The sequence below is a fragment of the Catharus ustulatus genome, chromosome 6 (assembly GCF_009819885.2).
Source record: "Catharus ustulatus isolate bCatUst1 chromosome 6, bCatUst1.pri.v2, whole genome shotgun sequence".
Classification (NCBI taxonomy): domain Eukaryota; kingdom Metazoa; phylum Chordata; class Aves; order Passeriformes; family Turdidae; genus Catharus; species Catharus ustulatus.
In genome coordinates this window covers 34,873,698-34,892,776 of record NC_046226.1, presented here as the reverse complement: position 1 = coordinate 34,892,776, position 19,079 = coordinate 34,873,698, and the positions used below count along the sequence as shown (strand labels likewise).

The following is a 19,079-nucleotide window of genomic DNA, read 5'->3' as shown; positions in this document are numbered from 1 at the left end:
AGTCATTAGAGAGCACAATTGAAGCTAAATAGGCAACTTAGAGCAGAAAGCCAGGACAACGAGCGAACTCTTAGCAGGTCCTGTTTGATGCAGAAAAGTCCACGTTTAACAAATCTGTCAAGCCAACAGCAAGGGAGAAGGGCTTTCCCAGGCTTCAATACTCCTGAGGGACATAAGTCATACATACTCTAACACTATTGCATCTTTTAGTAACTCTGGTCAGACGAACAAAGACCCACCAGGACAATTAGGCTCCTTGTATCCACGCAGTTCCCTGAATCTTGACTTTTGTCAAAGTTTTGACTTTGACATTACTATGTATTACCTCCAGATCCAGGGTAATTTAAGTATTAAAAAACACAACCCCAAATTAAAACAAAACAAAACAAAACACCAATTTGTGTTTTGTACAACATGGGGTCTTAAACAAAAATACATGTCCCTTCTAGTATTGCAGGGGAGGAGCAAATTGTTGCTTCAACCACAATCTTTCCCTACATTAAATGAAACTATTTCAGCAAGTCATAATTAATTTAATAGTCTATACAACTTCTATTTACAGACATATAATGCCAATATAAGTGCAGAAAGTTACCATTCACTCAAAAAAAAAAAAAAAATCTTACAATCTGGCCAAGCAAGGTAAGTTTTTGCAAGCAACTGAACTGGGAACACACCAGTGCAAATAGACTTCCCTGCCAAGTTTTCACACTCGGGTCCATAGAATCATTTAGGTTGAAAAAGACCTCTAAGATCATCAAGTTGAACCACTTCTATGCATGGAGATCCAACAGCTGTTAAGAAGAAACCCCAGCTTTTTAAACCAAATCAGCAAAAGCCATGCTCTCACTCTTTATTGCTTTAATTTTAAGAAACAACGGCAATGTGTTGCCTTTGAATATAACAATCCCCAAACACTTGGACACAGACAAGTAAAGTTTTGCTTAAAAAGTGGAAAATATGCCTAAGTGTTAAACATGCAAGGGCTCTGTGGGGCTTAATGAGCTCCTAACTGCAAAGGTTGACTTACACTGACACTGTAATTTTTCTCTTCCTACACCAACTATTCTGTATGCCACATGGATGCAGGCAGCCTTTACTTCAGCACGACATTCCAGATATCAACCAGATAGGATAAGGAGCCTTTCCCCATGCCTTCTGGAAGGCATTAGTTCCCCCCACTTCCTTCTCTCATCTCCCTCGCAGGTGCATCAACATGAAAAAAGCCACTCAAGCCCCAAGGACTTTGTGGTCCAATGTAGTCAGTGTTTGTTTGGCAGCACAATTCTTTGCCCTGCAAGAAAGCCTATCCCATGCACAGACAGCTGGAAGTAACTCTGACCCCTGTGACACAATTCAAAGCCTCCTCTGTTTGGCTTTTTGATTCCTGATTGACACAGTCACTGCCAGGCGCAGATAAATGCTGCTGGGAGGACAATGTTGATCTGCTCTGACTATTCTTGTGAAGGACTTTTTCAGAATAATAAACAAAAAACACTGGTGTGCTTAAGTGTCTGAATAGAACTGGAGGTAGACAGAGAGGGGAGTGGAGTGCTTTACAGAGGCTGGCAAGTCAATTGAAGAGTTAATTGTCTGGGTGTACAATGAGTTTATTCTGACCACAAACAAAGAGCTCCCTCTTCCTGGGCCTGGTCCTTCAAAAGCAAACGTGTCAAAAGCGGTCTGGAGCAGCACTCATTAATAGGAATGCTCTAGTCTCTGGGGTTCAGTGGCTTTAAAACTATTGACTCTTGAGATTCAGACAGAATCTCTCTAAAATCCAAAGTCCTTATTTACTGCATAAGTTCTAAAGGCAGTTCTACAGTAGTTAGCCAAAAGAAACCTCCCTCTCATTCTCTGCAGCCTTTAAACAGCTTTTTTTAAAAAATAAAGACATAGCAAGGTATTACCCTTCAAACACAATGGTGTAGACACCTTCCTCAACATGAGATCCAGTTTTATATTATTTCAATTAATGCCATGTAAAAAGTGACCCTTAATGTCTCATACTTGGGAAGATATAAAATCACAGCCTACATCTGGACCTGTATTTCAGAGCTTGCACTGTAATAGGTCAAACCAATACAACGTCCAAAACCACCCCCTGCCTCTGGAAAGTTCAGATCCAGATTTAGATTTGAACTTTGCATGTTGAACCAAGCCCTTGCAGTAATTACCACTAAAATATCTGACTCCCTTCTGTAAGTTGGTCAAATCTTTCTGGGGAGAAAAAAATATCTTCCTAGCACTGCTGCGTGGAAGACAAGGCAGTTGAAAAGTGAGCCATTATACTTTACCACTTTGATGGCAAAACTCCTAGAGACTTTGGTGTCAATGCAGACACTACATGTTATTTGAACAAGCAGCAGCTATAAAGATCAGGGAATTAAGCTGAGCTGTTAGTAAATTTTCTCGTCATATAAATTTGCTTCACTACTTGTGAAAAGTTGTTGTTTTAGCACACTTACAGAAATGTAGCCCTCCAAAGAACATTTTTCTCAAGTGTACAGGCCTGCTTCCAAGCAGAAGACAAGTCACCTTAGGATTATTAAAGCCATTATTTAAGAGCACTCACCTAATTCAAACTTGAGACTCACCCTTTGCTCTCCCCTTTCTCAAGTTAAAATCCCCAATATAGTGCAATCAACTAATTTAGAAGGACAGCAGGGAGCCACAAGTTAGTGTGATCTCTCTTTTGTTCTAATGAGTAATAAGTGAGGGATTCAAAACCTTAAAATCTGTTAAAATTTCTTGGCTTGCAGCCAGTTTCTCTCCAAATTGTAAACAGTAAACTGCAGTCTTAACCAATTTTGCAGCCTTGGAGTTTTGGACAAGAAGCAGCAGTATTCCACAGGTAGCCTGAGTACAGATGTGACTCAGAATAAGGAACCCGTACACAGTCCTGTTGTTTACAACTAGAATTCTCAGCTCATTTTTGGGCCAAACTCCAGCACAGAGATTATTTTCTCTACAAAAGCAATTTATACATAAGAGATGGGTTAAAGAAGTATATGATCAGATTTTAGTTTGATTATCAGAGTGTTTTTGAGGTCAAATGCAAAGAAACTTAAAAGGAGAAGACCTGCCACTGTCCATAGATTTACCTTATTGCAGTTTTCAGACTTCACAGCCAAACTCCTTCCCAAAAGGCAAAACAAGTCTCTTCAAAGATTTGGAAGTAATAGGAAAAATAAATACACAAGGCCAGATGTGAACCTTATCTGTTAAAAAGGTGAAGCAGGTAATAAAGGTCAGGTTACTTTTGAGACCATCTTTAGATTTACACAAAAAGCTTTATTTTTTGGATCAATGTGATTCCACATCACTGTTAAGCTGTGAAGACATTGTCCCCACTGTGACCTCCCCCACTTTCAGAAACTTGTTCTCACCCTCCTGGAACAATCCCAGCTGCAGTTTTATTCCTTAAACTAGACAGGAATCATCCTGTGACTCAGAAATACAGGCTCTTGTTATCAGCTCTGACCTAGAGAACCAAGCCACTAGTTAATGTCACTGTCTCAAAGAGAATGACAACTAGGTTGCCAGTGATTTTAATTGTCTTGATTTATGTCAAAAACCTTAAGTTCACTCCCAGGGTGGCTCAGATTGACAGGAGAAGGAGGTAAAAAAGGAAAAAAAATTAAAAGAACCTGCATATCCATTCAAAGGCTCTTGAGGGAGCTGCTAAAATACAAGTAATTTTTCTTAATCTACCATTTCCACTCTATCAGATTCAAGCCCTTCTCCCTTTCAGCTTAATTCCTCCCTTCCATCATAGGCAAAGTACTACAATTCTTTGGAAGAAGGGACAATTTCCCTGGTATTGTTGCATTTTTTCTATCCAACTGCTATTCTGGATACTCTACTGAGTTAAAAATCAAAACTTTCCAACTTTCCTTTTTTTTTTTTTTTCCCCCCCTTAATGTCTGTATGAGCTATACAATGCTTTTACCCTGAGAGATGACCACATTCTCAATCCCATGGTTTCAGAATTCATTCTTTCTTTCTCTTTGTTCATACATCTTCTGAAATAAGCTATGCAGCAGCAGGGACAACACTAAAATCCCTCTTTGGACTAGAGTCCATTAGCCCCACTAAACAGCTTGCCTAAAAATGCTACATGTAAGTGCCATATATTGACTTGCATGTTTATTTCACAATAACAATTAATAATTAAGATAATTTCAGACCATAATATCTAGCAGCAGACAAGCTATGAGCCCATCCTCACTAGCAATGTAAGAATGTTTAAAACACTTTAGTTCAACTACTTGTTGAGAAAGGAGAAGGGGAACAAAGCTCAGAGTCCCGGCTCAGTTTCTGTCATCTGGTAAGTTTTCAGACAGGATCTCAGCCTGCCTGTCATTGCAGACTGATGTTTCACAGCTGCTAGCAATGTTCTGCACGGCTAAAGAAACGAATCTCGACCACCATGGAGAGGGGCTCTTCTCCTTATGTACCAGCAACAATTTCAGTGTGTAAAAAATCAGCTACAACACCTGGGAAGGCTATTGGAAAGCCTTCAAAACTAAAAAACACATACAGGCTGCACAAAGAGGCTCCCAGTGGGAGCAAAGAATATTTTTCATTCAGCTGTGTACTTAAGCTGTCCTTCAAGCATCTAATGTCCTCCCCCTACTGAAACACATACCTGATGGGGAAATGGAGACAGCTACAAGAATCAGGGGGACTAAATGGTTTTTTGGTCTGGTCATAACACACAGCACCAAAAACTACCTGTTACTAAAAATCATGACATTTGCTGAAAAATGATGTGTTTACCAAGTACCAATGGCAGCTGGCTGTAGAATGGCAGTCAGACTCAAAACAGAGTTTCCAAGGCTCATTTTCACCAGCAGACACCTTCACAGGTCAAATGGCATAGAAAAGCTTTGCTGTGGTAAATACAACCCAGCAATTATACAGCTGTAAATCCAGCACTTCCTTTTCTTTCTAAAGAAAAGGGTCAAGGAAATGAAGACAAAAAGAAGAATTGAAATAACCTTATTCTTCAGGGAGATTAACAATTGAAAGGAAATAATCTGTAATAAACACTGAATAAAGAAGAATTAGGCTCTTTATCTGTGCAATAAAAACTGTATCCATGTGCATATCAATATAGGCTACAACCAAATTATCTGGAAAAAGCTATTGCCAATCCATAGAAGGACTACTGTCTGTAGTAATAAACTGAGAAAAGGGAGGTGAATTAGAAGAGGCAATGTAATACACAGCTGCTCCAGACAGTCCTGGCACAAAGCTTCACAGGGAAACTGGAGAGAAGAGGCACAACTCAGAAAAACAGAGCAGCAATATTATACAAGCTGGCTAAATCACAGTCAGCAAAACTGGAGTACAGACTGTTAAAAATGTTTGTTGGTGGCTTTTTTTAATCCAAAGTAGAAACACCTCCAAAGTGTCAGCATTACTTACGCTGTAGAGTGAGTGATGAGATCAAGAAATCAGCAATAGCTAGGACTGAAAATGTTTTAAAATAGATTGAAGGAGGGGAAGTAGAGGAAGAGATGCTTAACTTTTTTATAGCTTCGTACTTGGTAGAACTCATTTTTATCTCACCCTGTAAACACTACAAGTATTATAGATACTGCAGAATTTTAAGCTACAGTATCTTAATTTTGAACCATCTTCCATTTGGCTCACTGCCTTGAGTGACATTTGAAATAAAACAGGGAGAAAAAAAAAGTTTCCACACAAAGAAGTATTTTGCTTAAGGCACCATATCTCATAGCAAGATTTTTAGCACTTGACATTGCCCTAAACTTTGAGCAAAGTTTGCAAAGAGCTCTACAGCACTGTCAACAGCTGCCTGATCACTGCTGGCAAAAGAAACAACCACCTTATGATTGTTTAGTTTAGCCTTTCTGGTTTTATTCTACCTGCAATATATCACTTTTTTTTTCTTTTTCAAAAGCCTTTGCTTTGATGTGAAGTATTCTCTGTTTCCACACAGCCCAATAGACACCCCCTCCTCAACTAGCTCTCCTGAAAGGCTGCTCAAGGTCCACAATCAACTACCACATTGTCACTTCTAGGCTGTGCAAGAGCCCAGATAGCTGCAGCTTTGGAAGGGGGAGCACATCTGAAATGCCCACAAGAACACTGTGATTCTGATTTTGGATTGCTTTGCTGAACAAGGAAAAAAAAAAACCACAATTGTTATGCAAGCTTTATATTGTAATAATATGATCCCCAGCTTTGGAAACATTTCAGAAACTACCTGATAATATACAGCGAGCTGAGGCAAGGGGCATGGAAGGGCATAATTACAATGCCACTCTTTCTTCCTTTTCTCCCCACTATCACTCAAATTTCCTTTCACTGCTCTCCTTCCAGCTCTAGTTTCTCCAAGGTAAAGACTCTATAAATTCTCCCACATCTTCAAGGCCTATAAGTGGGGGGTTGGAGACAGCAGCAAATTTGCCAGATCAATGGCCATTTGAAATTCAGACATATGGCTGAAGCCCTACAGCTGCATGTGTTAATTACCACACGTGTCCCCTGTAAAGCAGTCTGTTAAACACAAAAAGAAAACAGAAGAGAAAAAAGCCTTTCCAAGGGATTAAGTAAATAGTCTAAATTTTTGACCCTGCTCCCCCAGACACATGCCTGTGTATAAGCTGCCTTCCTTTCTCCCAACACCTGCAAACTGAGGAGGCACGAGACCCCTTCCACCCCTAGCCATGTGCACTCAACCTATCTCAGAGTGTGCTTTCCCCCTTCTAGCTCCTCATTTCCAGCTTCTTCTCTCGCCAGCCCCTCTCCCTTTCTCCTTTAGAGGACTAATTCCTGGCTGACAACCAGACTAGCCTTGGGCTTACAATACGCCTTTTCATTTCCTTGCAGGCAAAGAGAATGGATACCTCACTGTTATATCTGTATTGCATGTGTGAAAATTAAGAAAAAGGGGAGTGGGGGGGAATACATATTTTTTTAACTGCTTGTTTCCATAGGTTTTTTCCTCCCTGGATCATTAAAGAAGAGTGTCAGAGCTTTAGTGAGTGAGCACGACTTTGCTCTAACTACATAGCCCCAGCTTTTTCACCCCAGGATCTGAATCTTGTGTAAAGGAGGTTTTCTATTTGATTATGAAACCAAAGGAACAGTTCTTCTCTGTGAGGGAAGGAGTGAAGAACAGAGGGAGTCTGATACGGTAACATACTGCTAGAAGGACCACCAAAGGATGTAATGTGTTTCAGAAAGAAATGTGTATGTACAGAATAAAGCATCTCAGTGTACACAGGATGTAAGTGACAACACATTCTCAACATTAAAATATTTTTATTTTAAGGTGGCGGTCAATCCTCAAGTAATAGACTGCCAGACATCTACAGATGCATTGTTCAAAATGAACCAGAGACAACTGATTTTAAGAATCGTCTCATTTAATGGCCTATTTGTGAGAAGCTGAACAGTCAAGATGAAACCTGTCAAGTCCTTAGACAAATTGCTTTGCTGCAGCACCTAAAGGTCCCATCAGAAACTGAGCACCAAACAGAGCACAGGAACACATAATAAAAGACATGGCTGCTGCTCAGAAAAATTCAGTCTGTGGGGAAGACTTCTCCCATCCTTAGCCTTAATCAAAGCATTCTGCGGTACAGCTCCCTTGCTGTCAACATAGAACAAAAGTCCAGATGAGCACACAGAGGAAAGCTATTATTCCAGATAGATCTGCTGTAAAGAAGCTTTAATTCCCCTAGGTGCCATCTCAGGAACTTGAACAAACATTGGGGCTCTCTCTCCAGCTTCTCCTTACCTTATTTAAGGGCACACATGGTCTGCATGCATTCAAACTTTCCTATCACAATTTCATAGTTTCTCTCTTATAGAGAAACTTTGACAGAGCTCATGGAGCAAAGGAGTTGAAAAGAAAGTACTTCCAGCCCCTTGACCAAACACCTGCACCATGACAAAACACATTTCCTGGTGCATTACTCTGATTTGAAAGAAAACAACACTAACATTCAGATGTCTAGATTCTATAGAGCATGAGAATAATGTCAACAACTCCTTAAAAAGAGAAAAGGATTTGAGCCTATATAAAGTATTTTAACAACAAAACCAACCGACAGACCCCAAATTTATTCAATTTCTATGCAAGCTGTAATGATCAGACACCAGAAATCCATGTATAGCACATAAACAGTTAATAATACCTTAACAGATGTTGTTTAATCAATTGTTACTTGACTTATTAGATCTACTCACCAGGTTGCTCAATACTATGACTTAATAATTCAAAAACCTTTACAGCTGTTCTTAAGACATTACAGACAGGAGTTGTCTGTAGATTGCTATAATAACACTTGTAAACTACCATTTTATTAAGTCACATTATATAGACTAAGCTACCGATTGGAACTGCTACTTTATAGATGAAAGCAGAATTCTTGTATTGTATCAAACAAAATACACTTTAAAACAGAATTTGCCTTTTTATACTTGCCAATGAAACTTTCTTCAGTCTCAAATTTGATACATATGTTTTGAGGCCCACAAAAAAGTCTTGATGAAAACGAAACAATTTCTGACACGGCAGTGATGTGGGGAACCAAAAGGATTGTTTTTAGTTCTACTGTTTATGTAACAAATTTGAGGTTTTACTTCTAGACCTTAATATTTCAAAAATCTGTTTGCTTCATGTGATATATCTAAGCACTTTTTAGAACATTGCTCTGCTCTGGGAAAGCAATCCAATATACACAGTATTGTAAAATTACATTCCTCTGTTCTCAAAAAATTGATCAGAATTCCAATTTAAAAGCTGGGTTCTTGCTATCTAATAAAATCTGTCATGTTGGCAAACTCCAGTCTACCATACCTGTGAAATTGACTTGCTTTCTACACTTACATTTAACTGGAATTTAATAAATAATTTTGTAGATGATATACAGCATAGAGATAGCAATAGGAACCAGAGGGAGTTCTGACTATTTACAAGCTGACAAACCTACTGATTAAGTTAATAGGATTTTTTACAGAACTATTCATATAATAGGGAAGCAAACTTCAATTCCACTGCTAAGTTTGCTTGGAAATAGAAATATGAGCTAACCAAAATCTTATGTGCTACAAAGCCCATCTACAGAAATTTTGCTCACAGCCCACTTGAGCTATTGCAGGACAGTTTTTGTTACAATAAACTTCCCCCACAAATTCTCAGTCCACTGAATTTTTATCCTAGTTTCATGAAAAGAAGCATATGTTCATGTTTCTCCCATAGATTGTTTCCTAACTCCATCATATTTTAACAGAGTAGACTGAGAAACTGTCACCATCAGTGTGTGGTAGAACAAATCAAGCTTTTGCACATCTGAAGGACTTACAGCACTCTTGTAGCACACACACATAGCAAATCAGCTCCTTTCAGGAAGCAGATTATTACATAGGCATAGTACAGTCTGACTTTCCACAGAGCTACACTACACATCTAGCTCTATCCAAAAGCAAATTGTTTGTGCACATTTTCAGGAAACATGTATATTTTACCCACAAAATATCTGATAAACACATCAGCCCTGGTCTGGGAATATTACATGATGAAGTTAAACAGTTCATAAAATGATACTTGCATGAAAATTCTCCTTCATCTGGATTTCTAAATTAGCATCTGTTTTTAATTTAAATATATACACTTAACATAAGGGATCCAGATGAATTGTTTGGGTAGCACTGCAGACTTGCTACTTGCTAATGTTCTGCAAAAAATTAAACATAAGATGATGATCACCAACTGGAATCATCACTTGACTTCTTACTGCCTCGGTAAACTTGTATTTACTTCATCTTACTGATAAAGGCCACACAATATTTCTCTTTCTTTCCTGTATTCACCACAAACTGCTTAAGACATCAAAGCATTTTATCAGCGTTTATGAGGCTGGAGACACAGTTGAAGCTCAATTTGTGTAATATCACAGTCGTGTTCCAGATTTGATCAGTACCAAGTTGAATCCAGAAAGTTCTGGAGAAGGTGAAGACCAAAGTCCCGGTCTGATGTTTTGGTCACATTTCAACTTGATGTTTTTTTGTCAAGGTATTACCTGACATTTGAGCCCCTGGGGAGGCTCTCTCCATCAAGGTGAGAGCAGGTGAATTAGGGCCAGCTGCACCTGACTTCTTACCAGCAGCAGACAAAGCTTCCAGGTCCCCAGGTACAAGTGGCTCCATTTATTTTCATTACAAGCCTCCTTCACTTGGGTTTGCCTGAGGAGAGTGTTCACCCTTTACCACTCAGGCTCAGCCTAATTACTGATTCACACTAATGGCTCATTACTGATTCAAACTGCTCAGTCTGTTGGCTGCATAACTGGGCCATTAGCATTTTCTAGAGGAAAGACTCTTGGAAAACTGCATGGAAAAAAGCCACAGAATGGGCCAACTTGCCCACAACTGCGCACCAGAATTTTCCTGCCAACAAAACCTGCCTTTAAACTAATTTCTGACAGTTAAACCCACATAAAGGAACCCAATTCTACATGTTTAATTGGCAGGAATTTTAAATTGCTCATCTTCGGTTTCTCAAACTGCTTCAGTGTTTTCTTGTAGGCTGCAAAAGTCACTGAGGAAAGCTTTTTGCAGCTCCATACAAGAGTCATGTCTACACATAAGAGAGTAAGTTTACAACAAGTTCAACCTGGGCTTTGCTTTCTGCAGGGCCATCAGAGCTTACATTTCACCAACAACTGTTCAGACAATTGCAGATGCTACTATCAGCTTTTACAATAGGGAAACAAGACATGTCAAGACAGGCCCAGAAGTTTTTGCACTGCTAAACACTTTGTGGGGGGGGGGGAAAAAAAGGGGGGGAGTTCATACCACTCAACACTCTTCATGACTGACACTGAAGATACTCCAGCCCAAATTTACCCTGCAGTTGCATCATCTTTAAATCCCAGATTACTGAACCAACCATCCCTTTCCACTTCCTTCAGATGGTTTAAAAGTTGTATCATACAGTGTCCAGAACAGTAAACTACCACTAATGAACCAGTATCCCACTTCAATATATCCCACTTCACTCACTTTTAATTCACTCTGTTTCCAGTTTTGAGAAGGAAGACCAAGTGACTTTACAGAGATAAGCAGTTACATTGCTGTTTTTTACATCCCTCTGATTCCTCACCAGATTACTTTTAAAACCTGCTTGGTGACTGTAGAAGACACTACTCCTGACTGCAATGTGCTAAATCTCAGCTAAAGGCCCAACACTTCCCAGATAAAGAAAATAAAACTTTATTTTGTTTCATGTTTACTTCTTTTGTCTCAAAGTATGGCACAATTTCCCTTTGGCTGGAAAGGAATGTTCTGCATTCTTTAGGCAGGGAAGAAATCCAGTTATGTTGGCTCCAAGGATGCCTTTCACTGCTTCTTAAAACATTAAAAACGTCCTAGTGGGAGACCCTGGGGGGATCCAGACCTCTAGAGGACAGCATGCATTTTCCAAGTGTCTCAGGACCTTCAAACTAAGCAGCAACTGGAGCAAATTAATGCAAGAAGCTCCTTATCCGAAAGGACTCTACAAAAAGCAACAGAAATCTGTAGGTTCTGGATATCCTAATCTCAGAAGAGTAATGACATTCCCTGGCAAAGTTCTTGGGAACTTGTTCTTCACTTGTGGGACAAATTCATTACAAAAAGCACAGTGATAAGTGTCTGAGCTGAAAAGTCACAAAGCAAGCATGCCCTCAAGGGCCTGGGTTTCTAGTCCACCTCATGTAAGCATGTCTCCATTTCCCCAGGCCCAGGTCTGCTCTGCCTTCCAGCAACTGAACACTTCTCAGACACAGAACAAATCAATATGGCCTATTTTAAAGTTTTAAGTTTGGTGCCAATTTAATTTGATTTAAATTACCTTATGGGGCAAATTCTATGACTAGCTGGCCTTGTATCATGCAGCAATAGCAGCAATGTTAATATGAATAACCAGAGCATGGAATTTAAAAATAAGAAGTATCTCTTGCCAGCATGCTTGCTTGTTCTCTGCAGAAAGCTCCACAGAACCACTTCTGGAACTACAAGCTAAGCCACATGAACATAAAGCCATTTTGTTTTCTTCTCATCAGTAGTGAGAGACCCTGTGAGCAGAAATCATGTTACCTCACATCTTCTAGTACTCCAACATACCTACTAAGCCCCAGAAAGCAGAGCTAAATAGGAAGGAAAAGAGGGAAAAAGATCTGGAGAAAGAGTTATTACCAATAACCAGCCTTTTTCTCCTTCCAACGTTAATTTGCCGCTTCTAAAGGAGAGCTAATATGCTAGTAAAGTCTTCATTTATTACCCAGCAGCATACGCCTAGCCATCCACACTGTTTCCAAGGCAGAGCAGCCTCCACCCTCTTGCCCTGAAGACTTGAAAGGCATGAAGTTTATTAGCTCATATTTTACATTCCTTTATGAATGAGAAGAAAGAAATCACATTTGAGAGTCTTAACTATTCTTTGTCTTCCTCAGAGTACCTATTCTGTGCCAGATATGCTCTTTGAGTATAAGACCCTTACTCAGGGATGGAGAGAGGGAGGAGTCTGCTGTGCAATGGGAAAATTCCAAAAGCTCCCAAATCAGACAGCAGTTGCCCAAAGAAATATCAGAAGTTTCCAGGCTGTGCCTCTGCAACAGAAAAGTCATCACTGACCCAGCTCCTGCTGGACCTCTCCTCATCCTCCTCTTTTTGTCACCTTGCAAATGCAACCTTTGCAACAAGTGTCTGAACACTCAGCTAGAATAGATAGTTATGTGCATGCTGGCTTTCCATCAGTCTTCAGAGAAGCCAGACCTGCAGCAACCACCTTGCTTCAAAGAAAGCCAAAGCCAGGCTGTGCTTGATTACAGCTTCCTTCCAACAGGACCTGATACTGGAATTCTGAATCAGGGTAACTTAAGACAAGAAAAAACACTGATAAGAAGAACGAATTCATTTTCAGATTAGTCATTTTCACCACTAGATGAAAAAGTAATGCTATGTCCATCAAATTTTAAACCAAATTATTACAGCTTCTAAAAGCCCTTTTGATTTTAAAAGACACATTAAATAGCTGCTCATAAGTATTTTTCTAACATGATGGAATAGGGCCAGACTTGCTTATGTGTGGGTTTCTAGCAGATAGGAACAGATTCAGAACTGCAGGAGACAGAAAGTTAGCATGACTGCTTGAACCATGCTGGCCCAAAGGGAAACATTTCCCCTTTTCCAGCTATTGCACAGGAACTTTCTGCAGCCACATGACCAAGCATACCATAGGCAACACCAAAGGGAATCAATTTATATTACAAATTTTAAATCAATTTATAACATTCACAGTTTTCTTTTTGAATGTTCCAACCTCTGAGTTAATAAAGGGAGTGAAGAAGAAAAAATAAGTTCAGATGTTTTCCTCTTTTGCTCCTGTTTCTCATGAAATCCAATGTCAGCTGCTTTCAATTCTAGAACAACAGACCAGGACTACCCAGGTAAAAAGCCTACAAATAACTCAAAAATAATGCAGATTTCAATAGTGATTTGATTTGCTTGTACTTCAGGCTAGACTGGCAATGATTGCATTAACAGAATTATAACCATGTGTTCAGGTGCCAATTACACATTAATGCATAATTACAGGTTTAAAGCGACATATCCTTACCTAAAATAAGAAACAGGCTTCAGAATTCAGTCTAAGTAATTTTCCTTGGATACTTCTTCTCCTTACCTTTTTTTTAGCTATTATATACAGCAATAGGCTGGAGAGCAGATATTTTCAAAATACATCTCGACTCTGAACAGAGCAATCAAATCCCTATTAAGTGCTTTCAGGACCTGCTTGGCATTCCTAGGCATGGAAGATGTCCCTCAAATTGAAGTATTGGCAATGAAGTCAGTGTTTTCCTTTGTTTTGAAGTGTCAGGAATAAGTGGCTTAGAGAGTTAGCACTAAAAATCCTGCTTCGGTTACCAAAACTTCTCCCAGGAAAGAGCATTCATCCTCACCAGCAGAAGTGAGGATGCATTCAGCAGTTTTCCTGGAGTACAGAGACAAAAATCAAAAGTTGACTCTCAGCTGGGGCTAGAGGGGGGAAAAGGCTGAAAATTGGGGTGTGGAAAAGGCCTAAAGATATATTTGACTGCTCCTCAATGTATACTTGAGGAGTGGTCAACTCCTTCCAAAACCATTTCAGCAAACCAGAGGACACAGGGAAGAACTATGAAGGCTCACAGGAGAAGAGCAATGACCCATATAATGCCTTGCTCAGGAAAGGCAAGGCCTGAAGACAGGAGTGCAAAGAAGAAGACTGACCCCTGTGAGGTTTCCAAGCATTGTTAAGGTTTAATCCAGCATTGCTCCAGCTGGCCAAAGGGTTTTATGCACTGTTAAAAAGCCCCACCTTTCAATGCATACAAAGCCACAATAATGACATTGCACTCCTGTTTCCTGGAGTACAAATCAAACTGACAGCCTTCCTAATCGCTAGGGATTTTACTTACAAATGCTCAGTATGCCACTTCAAGATGAGCAAGCAGAGGTTATTCTGGACCAGCCATGCCTTTGGGAAGCCCAGCTTTCTTGTACTTCAACTCAGCTGAGCAACACAGAACACAGCACAGTGTTTTACTCCACAGGGAGCAGAACAGTCATCTTATCCCTCCTCCTGAAGGGCAGCTCTAGTGGCACATCCACCCCTGCACCCTGGAGCTGGTTAGGAACCAATGTTATGAGCTATCTTAAGGGACTTGGCTGAGCAGCTGGTATTACAAACAAATTGTTGAAGCACAGGACTCCACTCACCTTTCCTTCCTGAATTACCCTGGCTTGATGGCTTATCAGTTACAGAACCTAAAGGGGAGAAAAAAAAAAGAAAAAAATATATCCATTTAGATGCTGCACGATCACACAGAGCATATGATGTCACATTAATATAGTCAATCTCTCAACCCATAAAGCATCTATTTTACTTGTCAACAGCTCCATTTAAGAATCAGAGAGCCTGTGACTTCAACCAATGTGAAAAGTAGAAGGAAGTTTTATGCATTAAGATATTAAATTGGGATAAGGGTAAACAAGAGATTTTTAGTAGCTGGATCTAGTGATTTGATAAGACCTCAACAGAGCATCATGCTAGTAAGAAACCTGGAATAAATCCAAGGGCAAGAAGGAAAGATCAATAAGAGTCACTTCTTTCATTTGCAAATGTCAGGAAGAACAAATCAAAAGCACATGGGGAGAGTGTGGAGGGAATGCAAGCACAGTATTCTAGAGGAAAGGGATTAAGTAGGACAATTTGCAGAAAACGTATTTCAACCAACCCCTGAATATCCCCAGTTGTTTGAAATGGGACACTGAATAAGATCCAGCATGTACTTGAACAGAATATATCTTGGGTTGTTTACTATAACTTAGATCTTCACATAGTATGTATCATTCTATGCTTGTTTCTGCACTCTGCTTTAGTGCTTCATCACAGTTTTCTACTAAATCTTGAACAGGTAATAAAAGCTTTTCAAATAAATTAATTACCAAAGTGTATAAAAACCTATGACAAGTTCTTTTGTTGTTTGTTTTGTTTTTTTGTTTTAATAGCTTTATTCACAGGAAACTGATTCTTCCATGCACCATTACTAAACAGTTCTAGTGATTACTAAACATTCAGGAAATATGGATCAAAAGTCAGCTTTAAAGAAGGCAGCTCTGACAGGCTCAAGAATCTGATCAAGACGAAGTCTGAAGGTAAACTACTGCCTGGACACTTTCACTCGCAGATCAGCTCATCACAGATCTTCTCTAGAATTACAAGTAGTACACAAACTCAATATTAGTCATAATATGTCTAACATCTGTGTCACAGTACAACGTGACTTTACTTTTCCGTAACAAAGTTTTATAAACAGCACAAGACTAACCGAATAGTTCAATAAAAGTCTAAAACATGGCCTAACAAAATTATATCCTGGAAATGGTGTCATAAAGACATATTCTAAAGGTTTAAGCCAAAGGATTGCACCTTACACTAATATAGGACCCACTCAATTCAAACCCTTATGCAAATCACTTATGTTTGCTTATTACCACAGAATACCCTATAGCCAAAAGGACACCAGATAAGGTGAGAAAAATTAAAAATCCCAAAGGTTTGACTGCTGTCATGTTCCCACCTAAAGGGAAAAAGCTGCAAGGTGTGAGAGGAGAGCTATACTAAAACGCCCTGAGATGCAGATTGTGGAGCAAGAGGCCAGACACAGTAGCAGTGCTTATGTGGAATCACTGAACATGTTAGAAACACACTCCTATGCTTACTGCCTTTTCCTTCTTTATTTTTTTTGCAGGGAGAGAAGAAAGTGAGAAGGGCAGCACAATTCTAGTGTTTTCCTTCCAATCTCCCCAACAGCTTCCCAACCCTGCCTGTGTTTACTGTGGTTTTGTCACAGCAGCACTGTTCACCACAACTCACAAAGCTAGGCCATTATTGACCAGGGCCATATGAAAATCTAGAGCCCAATTTCATTCCAGTTGAGCCATGGACCACCATATTGAATGCTGAGGAGAAGAAAGAAAAACAACATTACTCTGTTTTAAAGAAACTGTGGATTTAGTCTCAATAAACTGTTGGGCAACAAAGTAATGTCAGGCTGAGAGCCCAGAAACACATCACTTAATAAACATGAGTAACAGCCTGGGTCTGGACCTCTCTCTTGTGAGCTTGTGGTGCAAGCTCAGTCCTGCTCACCCCATGACACAAACACAGGGATCCTAAACTACGCAATGAAGTCAAAAGACCCAAATTCATTATAACAGCAGGACCCCAGAAACTGACAGTTTTACACAGAACCACCCCCAGGAGTTAACTGAAATTACTCCATGTCCTGCAAAATACAGCTCAAGCACATTTATTTAAAATATAGCTCATGGAAAAAAGTTATCCCATCTGTTCAGCAAATCTTTGGTGTTGGTGTACACAGCAACACTGACTCTTGCCTTGGCTGCCACCTTAGACACTTCCTACGGAGCCTTGCAGAAGTGTCTGTATCCTAATGCCAGAGTCCAAAGAGCAGTGTTAAGTGAAGTAAACTGGCCAAGTCACCTGAAAAGATTAGGCTCTCTGAAAAGGATGCATTGACCCCAACCCTCTCTGGTTATAAAGTTAGTGTTTGCTGAAGCCACTCCCACAGTACCTGAACATACAGGAGTTTTGTTCTGTACAGAAGAGCCGCTAATAGGTTTGCCATCAGGTGTCACACACCAGCAGTATCCCGTGTAGGTATGGCACTGCACCTGTTTAATAAAACAAAGAGCAGGCATTTCATTTCTCACTCTATCACCAACCACTTTATTATAATTCAGCATCTTATTGGAAGTCCCAACCCAGAAGTATCACAAACACATGCTTCAGAGCGAGGTGGTCTTACAGAAGACTACCTTTGATATCATTATCTTTTCTTCCCTCACCTCTCCCCCCACCACCCAAAGAAAGGTGATTTCTCCTACTCCAACTCCTGTAGCTGAAATTCAGGAGGCAAACAAGGTTACAACCATCTGAGAACACTTTAGTTGGGGGATGCAGCAGCTGTGTCTCAGCTCACCCCACCCTCTGCTACATCCCACTTACTGTTTACTATTAAAAACTTGTCCCTGCTGCATCCCAGATAGGTTATGGAAAGGCCACCCTATCCCAAATTCCATAGTCACTGCTTGACAGTAGCATCTCTAGGCATTTCAAACGCATTTTGTTCACTAACATGGCTGGAAAAACACAATACACACCTGGTTAACAAACCTCCAGATAGATTTAAGCCCTAGTCTGTTATTACGTCAAACTACACAGCAGGAGCAAGATCCAACGTGCTTGTTCCTCATATACTGAGATAGACTTAAGAACATTTGATGAAGGTTCTAGTGAGTCAAAATGTACACAGTATAAAATTCATCTCGATTGACTTTAAAGCTCTACTTCTGAACTGAACATCTAGAGTTGCCCAGTTCCTTCCTTCACCACAGAAAGACACCAGAATAACTAATTCAGATACAGAACCTCTAATGTAAGAATAGGTAAGTCCTGATCTAGCAGATTGTTCTTAGTAACATCTATGAAGCTATTAGTTCAGCAGCATTAAAATTTCATTCACCCTAACAAAGCTAATTACAGCCTTTGCCTCAGCTTTCAGAGTAGCCGGTAACTGGAGGAAATTCAGGATGCCTTTGACACCTTTGAGATAAAAGTAAACTATCATTGTACACGGATCTCTGTAAATACTAACAGATCCCAAAATTCTAACAAGCATACTTTTAGCTGTAGTTAAATGGGCACATCAGTACCTAGAAATGGTATAAAGTGCATTCTGTTACTATAAACTAGAGATGGTTCCTTCAACACATTTCTGGAAAAAATGAAATTAAATGAAACCATTTCAGAAACTCCCTTTTTATTTTACTTGTAAAATGAATTCTATCCATTCTCTCCTTTTCCAAACAAGTTCATTGAAAACAATTTCTAATTCCAGTCCTCTTCACACAGAAGAGTGATGGGGTGTTTGTGCTGGTCCCCTCATTAGGGATCCTTCAGAGCAAAACCAGTCATTCCCTCTCACTGACAGCTGGCTTCAATGCCCTAAGGTAGCAAAGTTTGTTCAGAAACTTAATGACAGTTTTTTTTAAAAGGCTTTGAATATCACATAAAACATGATCTAAGAGCAATTATAACATGGTACGTCGTGTTTATCTTGGGTTTTACTTGTTTATCTTGGGTTTTACTAAAGTGCAAATCAATCATTTTGCCTCAAGCATTTACTTTTAGTAGCCAAAATCAACAGTAATCTCATGTACCCATGGTACTGCAGTCACTGTCACTGCTATTTGGAGTTTCCCTTTTCTCTCAATATATCACAATATTGATTGCAAATGACTCAAAAATACTATGATTATAATAAGCAATAATCAAGTTAGAAAATATTTGTTATTGCTCAGTGTAATCAATCGAACACTCAAAAGAAATGTTATGGAACTGCTCAGGTTAGTGTTTAGAGTTTATCTTCACTGAGCACACACACACAAGACTGCATTCCCAACAGCACAAGAAGCTGTCTTTTCATCTG

General features: G+C 39.6%; 1 protein-coding gene across 6 annotated transcripts in view; it reads right to left on the bottom strand.

Moving 5' to 3' along the window:
- The window catches only part of SMOC1 (SPARC related modular calcium binding 1), a 126,277-nt gene that overhangs the window by 49,465 nt on the left and 57,733 nt on the right, over positions 1-19,079 (bottom strand). For all 6 annotated transcript variants that reach the window (XR_006162996.1, XR_006162997.1, XM_033061749.2 and 3 more), the window contains exons 4-5: positions 17,163-17,262; positions 14,782-14,829 (exon numbers count right to left, since the gene is read on the bottom strand). Coding sequence is in view for 4 of the 6 variants with exons in the window: in XM_033061749.2 (XP_032917640.1) it covers positions 14,782-14,829; positions 17,163-17,262 (148 nt within the window). In the remaining 2 variants the exon portion in view is untranslated. The remainder of the gene's footprint in view (positions 1-14,781; positions 14,830-17,162; positions 17,263-19,079) is intronic.